We start from the raw sequence: 13,300 nt of genomic DNA, 5'->3' as shown, positions 1-13,300 counted from the left end.
GAATTTGAAGAACTAGATTAGCTAGAAGATAGTTTAGAAAATGAAAAACATGCTTACTTTATTGACTAAGACAGAATAACAACTTGTGAAACCAAGAGCCACAAATGTAGTATGTACAATATGCTATGTTAAATGGTTTGTTGTTATTGTTGTTTTAGTTTGAAGACAGAATGAATCAAACTAAAGAACTTCCTCCAGTGGTTGAAGAGTGGACGCGACAACAAGTCCATCAGTGGTTATGTGAAGAGGTTAAAGTGGATCAGAAATATGCAGACCTGATATTTGATCAGGAAGTATCAGGTGAAGAGCTGGTCTGCTATGAACTAAAACATCTATGTGATCTTGGCATAAAGCACGGCCCAGCAGTCAAAATTTCAACCAAGCTAGAAATCTTGAAAGACAAATCAGAACTTAGGTCATGTCTGCACTCCTCATTGCCCTCAGAGAAATCTAAGGCTTCTAACCCAGAAGGAGAGTTTGACATTCACACTAAACAAATCACCCACTCATTATCTCAGGACCAGGCAGACACACAGAAGCTTGAAAAAAATCAAATACATGAGGAGCGCAGAAGGCTGAAAAATTTGTTGACACGTGGAACATTGGGGTTGAAAGATGATGATTACTGCATCATTGTAACAAATAAAAGCCACCCTGACCAGATGCAACATCTTCAGTTTATGAGCAAACTGAAAATATTCTGCGTTCTAGACTTTGATCCAAACTCTGTAGTCAGTGGACCCTGCAGCACCTATCAAAAACTCAAAAATGCAAAACTATTCACACCAAAGCAATTCTGTGAGGATAGACCGAACTTGGATAAGGACTCAAATTGGGTATTTTGCAATGGAAGAATGGATCTGGACACACAATCTGACAAACCTCTTTGTCCCACTGAGTGGTTAATGAAAAGAGCAGGTGAAATGCATTATATGACTTCAAGTCTTTGCAGCCCTGACACTGGTCCACCTGGTCGATGCTTGGTGATATTCCTCCTTCTCTCTACTGTTGAAGCCATGACTGATCCAATATTTGACACCTTCATGTCATTCTACAAGAAACTTGGAGGGTCAGAGAAGATACTGAATATCTGCATGTCCACAGATGCCTGTGAAAAATGGAAACATTTCATTGAAATTGGATGTGAAAATGATATCAGCAGTCAGACCATAACCTTAGAACTCAGTGAAGTCAATGAGGTTATAATGGAACTGGTAGAGATACCACAGGAGGAATCTCAGACCGTGCAAATCACAAATTTCAACAAGTCAGGAAGCAAATGTGGGTACAATTTCAAGCACCAAACTAAAAATACCAAAAGAAAGAAAGAGAAATCTGTTGATAACAGAAGCATGACTCAATTAGCAAGTAGCTATCAAAAAAATGGAGTAGTTAAAAGGGTCAAAAACAGTTTGGAAGCAGATATGAGACGTATCCAAGTGAGTGCCTCTTCAAATGGAAAAGGCACAATAAGAAGACCATTCAAGATGGTAATGTTGTCAAACCAGGGAGCTGGGCAGACATATCAACAAAAAGTCCCAAAACCTCAATAAAAATGGCATGGCCTTAAAAAAACTGGGGCTAAAAAAATAACTTTTTTGGTCATCAGCCAAAAATAATTTTTATTTCACTGTTATAAAAGGAAAGATTATGAGGAAAGATTTCTTGCCAAGAGAAAGGGTCCATGAACAGGGGCGCAGTTAAAACTGATCTCTTCAAAAACTCTCACACAATATATCACTCTTGACCACTTTGTCAGAGGAAAATTGAAACTGCCCCATTCTACATTCGGCTTGATAGCTCAGAATATGAGAAAACCCTAATATCTTTGTCCCGACTGAAATGGCTAACATTCTTAGTTTGTTAGATGTCTAAATGGAGTTCAGAAAGCCTTCAGCAAATTTGGCCTCCATGCACGGTCCTGAGGAGGGATGTGGTCTTGGAGAACCAGCCATCACATAGCTATCCTGTGGATCCAAAGTTCCTCCCAGAAAAGCAGTCACCAGACTACAAAGCTGACTTCAAGTAGCATACGTTTCTCCTCCTCCATTTCACCCCAGCCTTGCAGCGTGGCCACAGCTGAGGGTGCAGTGCTAACAGTGTAGCACAGGAGGAAAGTTCTAGAGCCCAGCGAGATTGTAAAAGCCTGCCGTGTGACTCTAGAGCTGTCCGTGGACAAATATGTCCAGCCACTGTCCTACATGGAACACACATCCACCATCTGTCCATCCAAGGTACTACCATCTACTGTGCAGTACCTGATCCTGAATGGGGCAACAGAAGACTTGTAGGTAAAAACAGTTCACCCAGATGTGGTCACAGTGCATCATGAGGGTCCAGGGAGCATTATTCGCTGTCCACTATATCAGAGATATCCTACCCAGTTAAGCCTTGACAAAAGAGGTATCGACACCTCAGTGGTCTGCCATAAGCAGTGATAGAAAAGGTACACTCTCCTTTGATAGGTACTGATCCAACATGGCTGATACAGGCAATGGAATCTGTGTGTCTGAGTCCACCTGGTGGTCCTGGGGCCATAACAACCAGACTAGGTTGGACCCTCCAAGGGTCAGTCATACTTGTGAAGACCTAGGGGACACTTCAGGGGAGCTTGTTCATGCATGTTGGTGCCTTGTTTGCTGATCTCTACCTCAGTGTGAGGAGGTGCCTGGTAAAGGACCCAGAAACAGCTGACACTCGTAATTGAGTGTCAAGGGGATCAAGCTGGGTACATGCTGAAACCCCACATTTCAACCCTCAGAGGACCCTGCTGTCACTGCACTGCAGGCTTGGGAAGGTATAGCAAACGCTTAAAAAATACCAAAGACGTGGCATTGTCTTCTGATGTCAAGCAACAGTTAGACACATATCGGATTCTTGTCAAGACCTCTTGGCCAACAGGAGAGCTGCAGTCAAGACAGTATAACTGCTGGTGCCACCCTTCATTGTTTAGTTCCTCTTTACCTCCATGGAGAATGTAATTAGACGAGTACAGAGACAATGAACTTCTACACCCCATTTGGTTGTCACATACAGTTTGTACGTGTACAGGAATGGGAAAGCATTGGGGTCATTTTAACTCATGCTGTGGATTTGTTGCTGGTTTGTTTATAATCTGAAACTGCAAAAAGATACAGAAGCCATTAAAGGCAAAAAAGCATCAGTAACCAGTGCAACCAAGATCATTCTGTTGATTTCTTACATAGTATGGTCTTTGATGAAGTGCTTAATTTGAAAATACATACCAGTAATGCCATGAAATAAGTGGGTTTTGTATGTTTGTTTAATTCATAATTTGAAATTGTAAGAGGAAATGTCTCACCACCAGATGTCTTTTGATGCTAATATGTTTTTTTTTGTTTGGTTTTGTTTTTTCAAACCAATTCTATGAGATTGTTTATTGCTTTCTTGTATTATTATTATTATTATTATTATTATTATTATTATTATTGTTGTTGTTGTTATTGTTGTTGTTTTGCTTTAAGCACAGATCCCTCTTAACTAACCTTTCTATATTAATACCTGACTAAACTTAAACCGCTATTTTGTTATAATCACATGTTGCTGGACATCTATGTTTGTAAGAACCTGTACTTATGACATTTTTTTGTAAATCACTCTTGTTAAGAGCATCTTCTTAGTGAAAAAATGTAATATTCATTCAGATAAATGCATGCAACCATCTGTGAAGATAAATGCATGCATCCAACTCTGAAGTTATTGTTTGTATTCCACTGCCATGCTAAACAACTGTAGGTCTGTCAAAGCTATACTACACAGAGTACACAAAACACATTAATTATTAAAAATAGCCAAAATTATCCTATTACACTGTTAAACACTGATAAACTCAAGTCAATTACCATGTTCCATAATGGTTTATTTTATGAAGTCCACTGATCACACATTCTGAGAACGTGAAACGCGTGTTGTGTCTAAACAGACAAATAGACAAGTGAAATGTATTTGAGCAGTGTTCCAGACCCTGAAGCGATGTTTTATCATGGGCTACTTTCTTATTAAGAAACTGAAATAATTACATTCTGATATTATGAATATATTCATAATATATTTATGGATATATTGATATTATGAATCCTGTGTGTACAAGTAATATAAAATGAACGTTCAATGACATGTTTTGATGAAAATCTGTTTTAATGCACAGGTTAATGACAGTGAAACCAATCCAAGCAGACAAACACGCAGAAATACACAATGCTGACATGACAAAAAATCAAACTCATTTGAATGTAAAAATTTAAAACGATGTTTCACATCATGTTACATCATCATTATCATCACCATCACCATCTTCATCATACAATTTTTCTCCTGAATCAGGAAGACCTCTCCCCTCAGGACACCTTCACACACCATAAAACCTTGCAATCCAGCAGTACACACCTTCAAAATTTACTGTGCTTTTAATATGAAAAATATGGCTTTTAAAAATATATATATGCCAAACTATATATGTACAGCTTTAAATGCACTGAAAGGATGATATTATTTAATTGCAAAAATAAAAATATTTTTTTCTTTCCTGTTGAGTGAAAGACAAAAAAAAGTTGATGCTAGTGTAAACCCATAGAAATGTATTAGTTTGCCGAAATGCATTTCATTTCATTTCATTTCATTTCATGGGTTAGCAGTTCATTTCGCAACAACACAGACATCATCAATGACGAAATGTCATAACATGACGTTCAAGACAGATGAGCTGTCATTGTTATATTTACTTGCAAATGTAAACTATTTAAACTGCTATTCGAATATTCCTGCATCTGTAAGAGGAATCCCTGTACATTTCAAGCACCCAAACTACCCAGAAACATCAGACGGACTTACACAATTGTCTATCTGTGAGTTTGTAAAGCTCTACAGCTAAAACCTGTCTATTAGTAATAGTGGTGAGCAAATATTCGATTATTTCAAACAATGAAAGGCCCTGTAATAATTTTCACAAGTCCAACAATAAGGAATATACGTTTGTTCAGTTTCATATAAGTAACCATTATATACAAACTACTCGATGCTGATATAGGTTCCCCAAGAATAACGCTTATGCACCACTTTTAATGAAACCTAATTTTGAAACACATGAGATATAAATAAATTAAAACTGAAACTTAAAATGAGTCATTTTCCTAGGTTACAGTAAGCTAGATGATACTTTGACAGTAAATAACCATCTTCTATCCATCAAGAAAAATGGCAGATTGCATTTGAGGTATTTTCCTCAGTCTTTCTCTCACTTACCTGCAGTATCCTCACAACACTTGAAAAAACTCAATATGAAAATCTTTTAGCAACAAACACTTGCCTCATTACAAACTCAGAGTGTTCAGACGAGCAATTCAAACAAAACCACAGATGTAAGGCCACAAAAGTTAAAATTCAGAAATGAAACCATCTACACAGACAAAGGACATTAAGTGCCTCCTTCTCATGGCCAGACCAGGTACGGACACACACCAGGTAAGATGTGGTCTGTTTTATGACTTTGGCACATAACATACACACACACACACATACACACACACACACACACACACACACTAATAATAATAATAATTGTGTGCGACATAAGAATTACGTATGATCTCAGTTGTTGCATGATGGGAACACCTAAGAAGATGTTTCTAACAGTATTTTGTTTTTTTACATTCATGTTGTGCATAATGTCACTTGAGTCTTGGTTAGATCCTGTCAGGTCCAGGAGAGCACATCATTAGTTGAGAGGACTTCAATAATTTTGCAAGTTTTGCTTCCGTCCAAATAAAAATTTGAGGAGGTGTTGATAGAGGAGAGTTTTGTTGAGAGAGAGTTTTCCCTCGTAATTTTCGAATCCCTCGGTTCATTTCAGGAGTTTTTTGGGAGTGCTTTGTTTTTTGGTGTGCCAGAGGTGGCTGTATATCGTGATGGCGTCCACGCTGGCGGACATGGTCTTGGCGGGAATGTGGCTGAACTGCTTCCTGTCCGAGTTGTATTTGTAGAGTTTCTCGATCATTTTGAGCGTGATGGTTTTGGGCCCGATCCCGACCAGCTTGACAATCTCCTCTGTCTCGGGACAGTACGTGTACACGGACCGGAACTGACAACCCGCATCCCGGAACAATATGAGGAAGTTATTCGAATCAGTCTTCTCCATTTCCTGAAAAGCATCACACACTTTTCAAATTACAGAGAAAAATGATATTTGAACATCCGTATATATATATAGCACCATCCAATTTTTATACCCAGTTCCTTTCAAAGAATCCATGCATGTTTGTATCTTCAGTGCATTAACGGTCTCCTTTATCAGGGACAGTTCCCTACCTCAAGAATCTTGTTCTTCTGACCCTCGTTGACTTTCCCTGCCAGGCAGCAGTGTGCCAAGGCGTTCTGGATGATGTATTTGTTAGACTTAGCGCTAGGCTCTTTGTACAGTTTTGGTCCTGAGGGAACAAGTTACACAACCAGACATAAGTCTCAGTATCCATCCAAAAAAATACAGGACAATGGTATTAATGCACAAACTACTGGAATGCTGAAGAACTCATCACATTGTGATTTACAAAAAAACAATTGCATACAGTAGCACTCCATACCATTTACCAACAGTGTCTCGATGGAGGCTTACTGTCTTTTAATGTCTGTCTTTATCAAGTTATGAGGTTGTGTGATGCCCCTTCCAATTCCAGAAGGGTCCAGACATGGGACTCACACAAAGGGGAAGTCTGACTTGGTGTGCTTTGCATTGCATAAACTTTCTACATAAAGGTCACAAAATTCTCTACTGTAATCCAGTTCCATTATTAGACATGAGCTTGATCCTTTTCTCAGGTGAGTGTTCTCTGTTCTCTGATGTGTATATGTGAACCAGTGTAATATGTTCAAACCACAGGTGTGTCTGTACCTGTGTATTCAGTGTTGGAAGCTGCTGATGATGTTGTAGATTCGTTTTCCCAGTTTTCCCCGTTCCGGCTCACGGAAGGACAGGGAGAGAGATATCCCTCCGCAGAGTCCGGTCTGGAAAGGAAAACACACACACACACACACACACACACACACACACACACACACAAATGAAAACAAACAGAGAAAAAAAACATGCCATACACAATCAGATCATTTGAACCCATTACGGTTGTTAATACATTGGTTCAATATTTATTCTTTTTTTTTTTTTTTTTGTAATAGGCGGTTGTCTGAATCTACCAGATCAGAGCAGATGCATTAAAGCTGTGGTGTTTGCCACTCAGAGATACACTCACTAAAAAGCCAAAACATAAAAGGGAACTAAGAGCAGAAAAAAACAGACGCTGCAGTTTGCTAGCAGGCCGAGAGCTGTGTATGAAAGTGCATTGGCAGCAGAGTCAGAAAGCTGTGTATGAAACTGTGTCTGAAGCAGTAACTAAAGTTGGGTTTGAACCCGTGTTTAAAACTATGAGTGAAGCAGTGTCCCAAGCAGTGTATGTAGCTGACGATAATTCAGTGTTTGAAATGGAACTGAATTCAAAATATGAATTTTGCCTATGATACAGTGTACACAGTGTATCTTAACCTGTAAATGAGGCTGCTTATGAAGCCATGTCAAACTATATATGAAGCTGTCCATGAAGCAATGTATGAAGCGGTGTATGAAGCTGTGCTTGATGATGCGAAAGCAGCCAACGCTCTACACTTGTTTCTCATTGAAGTATTTATCAGTGACCGTACTATAACCGAAAGTTATAGTAGATAGATAGGTATATATATAAATAACATGGTTAAAATGTAGTTAAAATGTACTTTCATCTCAGATTGATTTACAGAGTAAATCACATTTACATGTAACGTCTCATGTACTGAACATAAATACAGATATAGATGGTACAAATATTTGCTGAATTCGGCTGAGTTTAGGCAGACATCATCCTAAACTAAATCTGGTCTGGCATTCTGTCAAATCGTTAATCAGAAGCCAGTCAGACTGACTGATCTGAGATGTCAGGCAGACGCTAATGAGATGGTATGGACCTCTCCGAAGACACTGACCTTCCCTTTCTCACTTTAGGAGAGCTTAAAAAGAAAGACAGACCGCCAGAGGACAGCTTACTGCCTCTGAGAGTCAGGAGGAGGAAGAGGAGGAGGAGGAGGAAGAGGAGGGATAGATGGGAGAGGAGCAGAACAGACATTTAGGGCCAAGAACTTGGCGCAGAAGATCTCAAAAACATTGTTTTTTTTTTTCACTAAATTTCCCCTGAGGAGAATTTCCAGAGGTTACTTCAGTAACAAAGACATGACTTTACACACATTAACAATTCCAATATAGTCAATTTGTTAATTTGACAGTGAATCCTTTTGCAGATGGTCACGCTGACACGTACTCAAAAACATCATGATCATAAGCCTTCAGTCAGTAGTTTTGTGAGGCCTGTATCTCATGGTGAGATCGGATGTTTCTGTAGAGTAACAGGAGGTCAAAGGTGAGTGGGCATGTGATTTAGTCTGACCTGGGTGTCCTCCTGTCTGATTGGACGCTCTCGTTGTCTGCCAGGTTGAGTGACGCTAGAGACAGGCTAGACACCGAGTACCCACGAGGTCGTGACCCTGAAAACAAAAAAACAAAAACAAAAACAAAAAAAACAAGCACACATAAGCAGCTTATTTCATTTTCATTACAGAGGCGGTAACCACGACAACAGCACCATTTGTGGATTCTGGGAGAATGCACTGTCTATGTATCTAAATGGGTGACTCTGATCTGATGTTCTGTAGTTTGATTGTACCTCTTCAGAATAGTAAAATTTTTCTCTTTCATTTTACGTTAACCACCTCCATTGCAGCATATTTACCCGCATATCCAATCATTGGGAGAACTAATTGTACCTGTAGTATTTTTGGCTGGAGGTTTGGGGGATTCCATGATATCTCTGTGCATAGATTTGGGGCGTGGTTTCTTCTGTTTGATGCTATCGGAGCGGGCCTTAATCACACTGTCCATATCCTCCATCAGTTTAAGCTGTTTCCTTCTCAAGTGCTCGTTTTTGATAAAATCTCGTCTGGCTTTCTCCTCCTCCTTCTTCTGACGATCCTCCTCTGCTTTTAACCTACTCAGGGAAAGAAAAGGAAAAACTTGATTAGACGAGAAAAGGAAACACTGTAAGAATCCAACATAAATGGCAAACGGGTATGTCTGGGATGACAAAAGTGCAGATGACCATGGGTGTATCTCTAAGGGACTCAATTCACATCTAAATAAAAACAAAATGGTATCATTTCACTAATTTACTCACTCACCCATTATCAAAGCCACTCATCTTAATTAGGGTCGCGAAAGCGCTCGTAGGGCAAAAGGCGGGGAAACACACTCACATCTAGGGGCAATTTAATGTCTCCAATTCGCCTAACCTGCATGTCTTTGGACTGTGGGAGGAAACCCTGGCAGACAACATGCAAACTCCACAGAAAGGACCCCGGCCGCCCGGCCAGGAATTGAACCCGGGACCTTCTTGCTGGGGAGGGGGGGGGGGGGGGCGACAGTGCTACCCACTGCGCCACCGTGTCGCCCGTCACTAAATTTATTTATTTGTTATTCATTCGTTCAGCGTGTCGGTCGGGCGGGGCAGCGAAGGCGCGAAGGTTTTACCTGGCCGTTTCCTTCTTCTGCTCCAGCTCGGCCTCCTGCTGCTGTTTTTTCTGCTGCATTTCTCTCTCTCTCCTCAGTCTCTTCTCCAGCAATGCTGCCCTCTTCTGCGCAATGTCTTCCTCTGCCTTCACATCATCCTGCACAAAAACAAATGAGCCATAGACAGACAGACAGACAGATAGATAGATAGACAGACAGATAGATAGATAGATAGATAGATAGATAGATAGATAGATAGATAGATAGATAGATAGATAGATAGATAGATAACTCACTAATCTCCAGAGTAATGTTAATTACTGACTACAGCTATATTGAGTTTCGGGGTGAGAGTGCAAAGAGCTGATGATCGTCTTACCCTGTAGAAGAATCCACAGCACATTTTTTGGTCAGAGTCATGTGTTCCCCCGGCTGCATCCCCATCTCCGCCGGAGTCCTCGCCTTTACCGTCCACAGCCTTCAGGCCGGACAATGGGACCTCAATCAGATCTCTGCTGGCCTGGCTTGGACCCTCCCTGGCATGAGCCGTCACTGGTACTGTAGAACCTTTTGTAACAGGCTGAGACAGCACCTGTGGTTGCATGGATGACGTTGTAGCTTTGACTTCCGCTGTGGCCTTCCCTTCAACGGTGCCTCCGTCTTTCATCTCGTCTTTCTTGTCTTGTTTCTCCTTACCTTGACTGTGCAGAGTTTTAGGAACATTCTTCTCTGGATCAGATTCTGAGCCTTTGGAGTTTTTGGTCTCCTCCGGGTGGTTCTGCTTACTCTTGCCAGTCTGTTCCTCTTGGCTCGTCGGTCTGGAGTCGTGGCCCAGATACGCGGACGAACTGGTTTGGGTCTGACTGGGTGAAAACCGTCTCAGCCTTGGGAGACTGTCCACGGACTGCGGAGTGTTCAGCATGCGGCTGAAAGGGGTGATCTTCAGCTCGCTGGGACGAGGTGTCCGGGGGGTCCTGACATGGAAGGACGCCGATTTCCTCTTGATGGCGCTGGGGGAGCGGTGGGGGGCACGCGGCGAACCCCCGGACGACAGGATGGGCGAGAGGGACCCCACCGAACTGCGGCCGACCACGCTGCTGCTGCGGAACTCCCTCAGCTGTTTCCGCGGCGACGGCTGTTGCAGCGGGGCGGGAGGCGGAATCACCCAGGCGGGGTTGTCACGCATCTGCATGATGACTTCCTGCTGCTGCGCCAGTCGCTGCATCTCAGTCTGCAGGAAGCTGAGTGACCTGTTCAGACACTCTATGGACCTCGTGTACTCCCCCAGGTCTACCTCGCCACCACCTCCTCCGAGGTCCTCCACCGGAGACTTTGGAGGTGCGCCATCGGGTTTACACCTCTCCAGACCAGCATCTTTACCTTCGTTTGAGGCCTTCGCCGGTTGGATGCTGGTTGACGACTTTTCTCCGCCGTCAGGACTCCAACCGTCGCCCCCTAGTGGTGAGGAGGCTCCACCTTTCCGCCTGACCACATTAAGGAAGGCGGTGCGGCCCATCCTCTGACGGTGTCGCGTGAAAGCCGCTTCCACTTTTTTCTTCTGCGCCTCGATAGCTCGCCGTTTCTCCTCCAGCTTCATCTTCAGTTGCACCATCTCTGACGCCAGCAGATGGGTGTGATCTCGGGGAGAAGTTTGGCGGATGGGGCTTGGGTTGCCGGGGGTGACAGGACGAGCTGCTCCTTGCGGAGTGCTCGTATCCAAGGCCTCGGGCGTGGCGGAGCCTCCTCCTCCCCCGCTGCTGCTGCCACTACTACGTCCTTCTACGTGATGAAGCTTCCGGAACTTCTGCTCGGCAAAGCTTGTCATACGAACAGAGGAGCCCAAAGATGAGGCAACGCTGCCCCCTAGTGACCGAGCCCCTAGCAGGCTTGTTGAAGGGCTGCCCATCTCTGGGAGGGGGCATGACCTGGCCTCGAAGTCCTGGTCCATGTCAGAATAATCCTTCAGAGAGGAATCCTCATCCTGGCCATCCTGGATGTCCTCGGTACGAACGTGTATCCCAGTGTCCATCTCTGTGGAAGTGGAATTGAGATCCGCGTCGTCATTCCCTCGTGCTTTAGAGAGGGAGTCGTCCGGCTGGTCTGGTCCGTGCAGGAAGAAGCCGTTGCCCCCGGAAACGGGCGGCAGGCTGCCGTGTGGCCGCTCTGAATCGTGGATAATCTTCAGGGCTTCTTCCATGGTAGGTGTAGACGGCTGGGAGACGGAATCATCTGGGATAACACCATTGGAATACCTGGGAATACACCATTGGAATACCGTCAGATAAGACTTTTCCTATCCTGTTTATAATTATGAGTGAAAGAATGGACAGTCATTATACACTGACCATGTCGTGAAAACACAACTGAAAACTAGTGATATGGAGTCAAATGTGTTAGCTCTACACAGGTTCTGCATTACACATACTGTTGCTAAAATACAAATCAGAACTAAGTGTAAAAACCCAGACTGAAGACCACAGAACACATGTAATTAGAAAAGAAAATGAGCAGCACACGTAAACAGTATAACAAACACCTGGTCTCGTTTCTGAGACGCGGTCTACCCGGTCGTCGGGCAGAGTTTGTAGCCTCGGAGTCCTCTTCCTCCTGAATTCCAACATGTGACTTTTGTCCATTCACGGGCTGGAAGGACAGGTTTCGGCGCATGCCACGCCCAGTGTGGTGGACTTTAAAGCCCAGCCCCTCTGTACTGACTGACCGGGTCATGGGCCGACCAGTAGAGGCCTGAGATGGAACCACCTCGTCAAAGGGAATCTCAAAGGATATGCCGTGGGCAGAAGACCTGAATGAGCAAGAGAGAGAAAGAGAGAGAGAGAGAGAGAGAGAGAGAGAGACAGAGAGAGAGACAGAGAGAGAGAGAGAGACAGAGAGACAGAGAGAGAGAGAGAGAGAGAGAGAGAGAGAGAGAGAAAATACAGCAAGGAAGAGAGAGAGAGAGAGAGAGAGAGAGAGAGAGAGAAAGAGAGTGAAGGAGATAGTGTCAGCCTACTCAGATGTGTACTTTGGAAGGATTTCACATAAAAAAAAAAACGTCCTCAGATGAAGCCAGGTCTGGAAAGAAAACGCACTTTACACACATGGGTTTTCTGACAGCGGGGTTGCCGATAAAAAAATCTCTGAATGACCGTGTCTGATCCAATAAGATGACCAGACAATCTGAGAGCAACACACACACAGGCGTCTCCAACACAGCACACTGTCTCATAAGGACACAGCGCTTTATCATTTAAAAAAATGTTTCTATCTCTGACTTTTCTCTAAATGATGCATACATCACTCACCTTTTCTCTTTGGGCCATGTTCCCACACAGCCATCCACATAGGACATGGAGGACGATCTTTTCATCACCTCTGTAAAAATAAGAACGTATATCCTTTTCAAAAAGAAGTAATACAAACTTCACAAGAAAAGGTGAAAAGGTTTCAAACTAGCCTCATTTCTGATAAAGTGATGTATATAAAGTGGTTGAAGGAGGGTTCTTTACCTGAATTGGCATTTGGCTGTGACCTATGACACAATAAAAGAAAGTAAAACAAAATAAAACGTTGGGAATACAAAAGGAGTAGTAATTAGGCTTTTGATTAAACCACGCATGAAGTGTCTCTGGATATGATCAGCTGTATTACTTATTAACAGTCATTAATGTGTCATTATTTACAATTTATCCTCTGTGTTGCACA

General features: G+C 42.8%; 1 protein-coding gene across 1 annotated transcript in view; it reads right to left on the bottom strand.

Moving 5' to 3' along the window:
- Nucleotides 1-5,860: 5,860 nt before the first annotated feature.
- Nucleotides 5,861-13,300, bottom strand: part of camsap2b (calmodulin regulated spectrin-associated protein family, member 2b) — a 49,050-nt gene continuing 41,610 nt past the window's right edge. Inside the window, exons 9-18 of the mRNA XM_030773136.1 lie at nucleotides 12,901-12,968; nucleotides 12,135-12,401; nucleotides 9,978-11,850; nucleotides 9,620-9,756; nucleotides 8,860-9,080; nucleotides 8,484-8,580; nucleotides 8,026-8,091; nucleotides 6,905-7,017; nucleotides 6,325-6,443; nucleotides 5,861-6,157 (exon numbers count right to left, since the gene is read on the bottom strand). Coding sequence (XP_030628996.1) covers nucleotides 5,861-6,157; nucleotides 6,325-6,443; nucleotides 6,905-7,017; nucleotides 8,026-8,091; nucleotides 8,484-8,580; nucleotides 8,860-9,080; nucleotides 9,620-9,756; nucleotides 9,978-11,850; nucleotides 12,135-12,401; nucleotides 12,901-12,968 — 3,258 coding nt within the window. The remainder of the gene's footprint in view (nucleotides 6,158-6,324; nucleotides 6,444-6,904; nucleotides 7,018-8,025; nucleotides 8,092-8,483; nucleotides 8,581-8,859; nucleotides 9,081-9,619; nucleotides 9,757-9,977; nucleotides 11,851-12,134; nucleotides 12,402-12,900; nucleotides 12,969-13,300) is intronic.

Source organism: Chanos chanos, chromosome 5 (genome assembly GCF_902362185.1).
Source record: "Chanos chanos chromosome 5, fChaCha1.1, whole genome shotgun sequence".
Taxonomy (NCBI): Eukaryota; Metazoa; Chordata; class Actinopteri; order Gonorynchiformes; family Chanidae; genus Chanos; species Chanos chanos.
The sequence above is the reverse complement of the archived record's forward strand: the minus strand, read 5'-3'. Positions and strand labels throughout refer to the sequence as shown.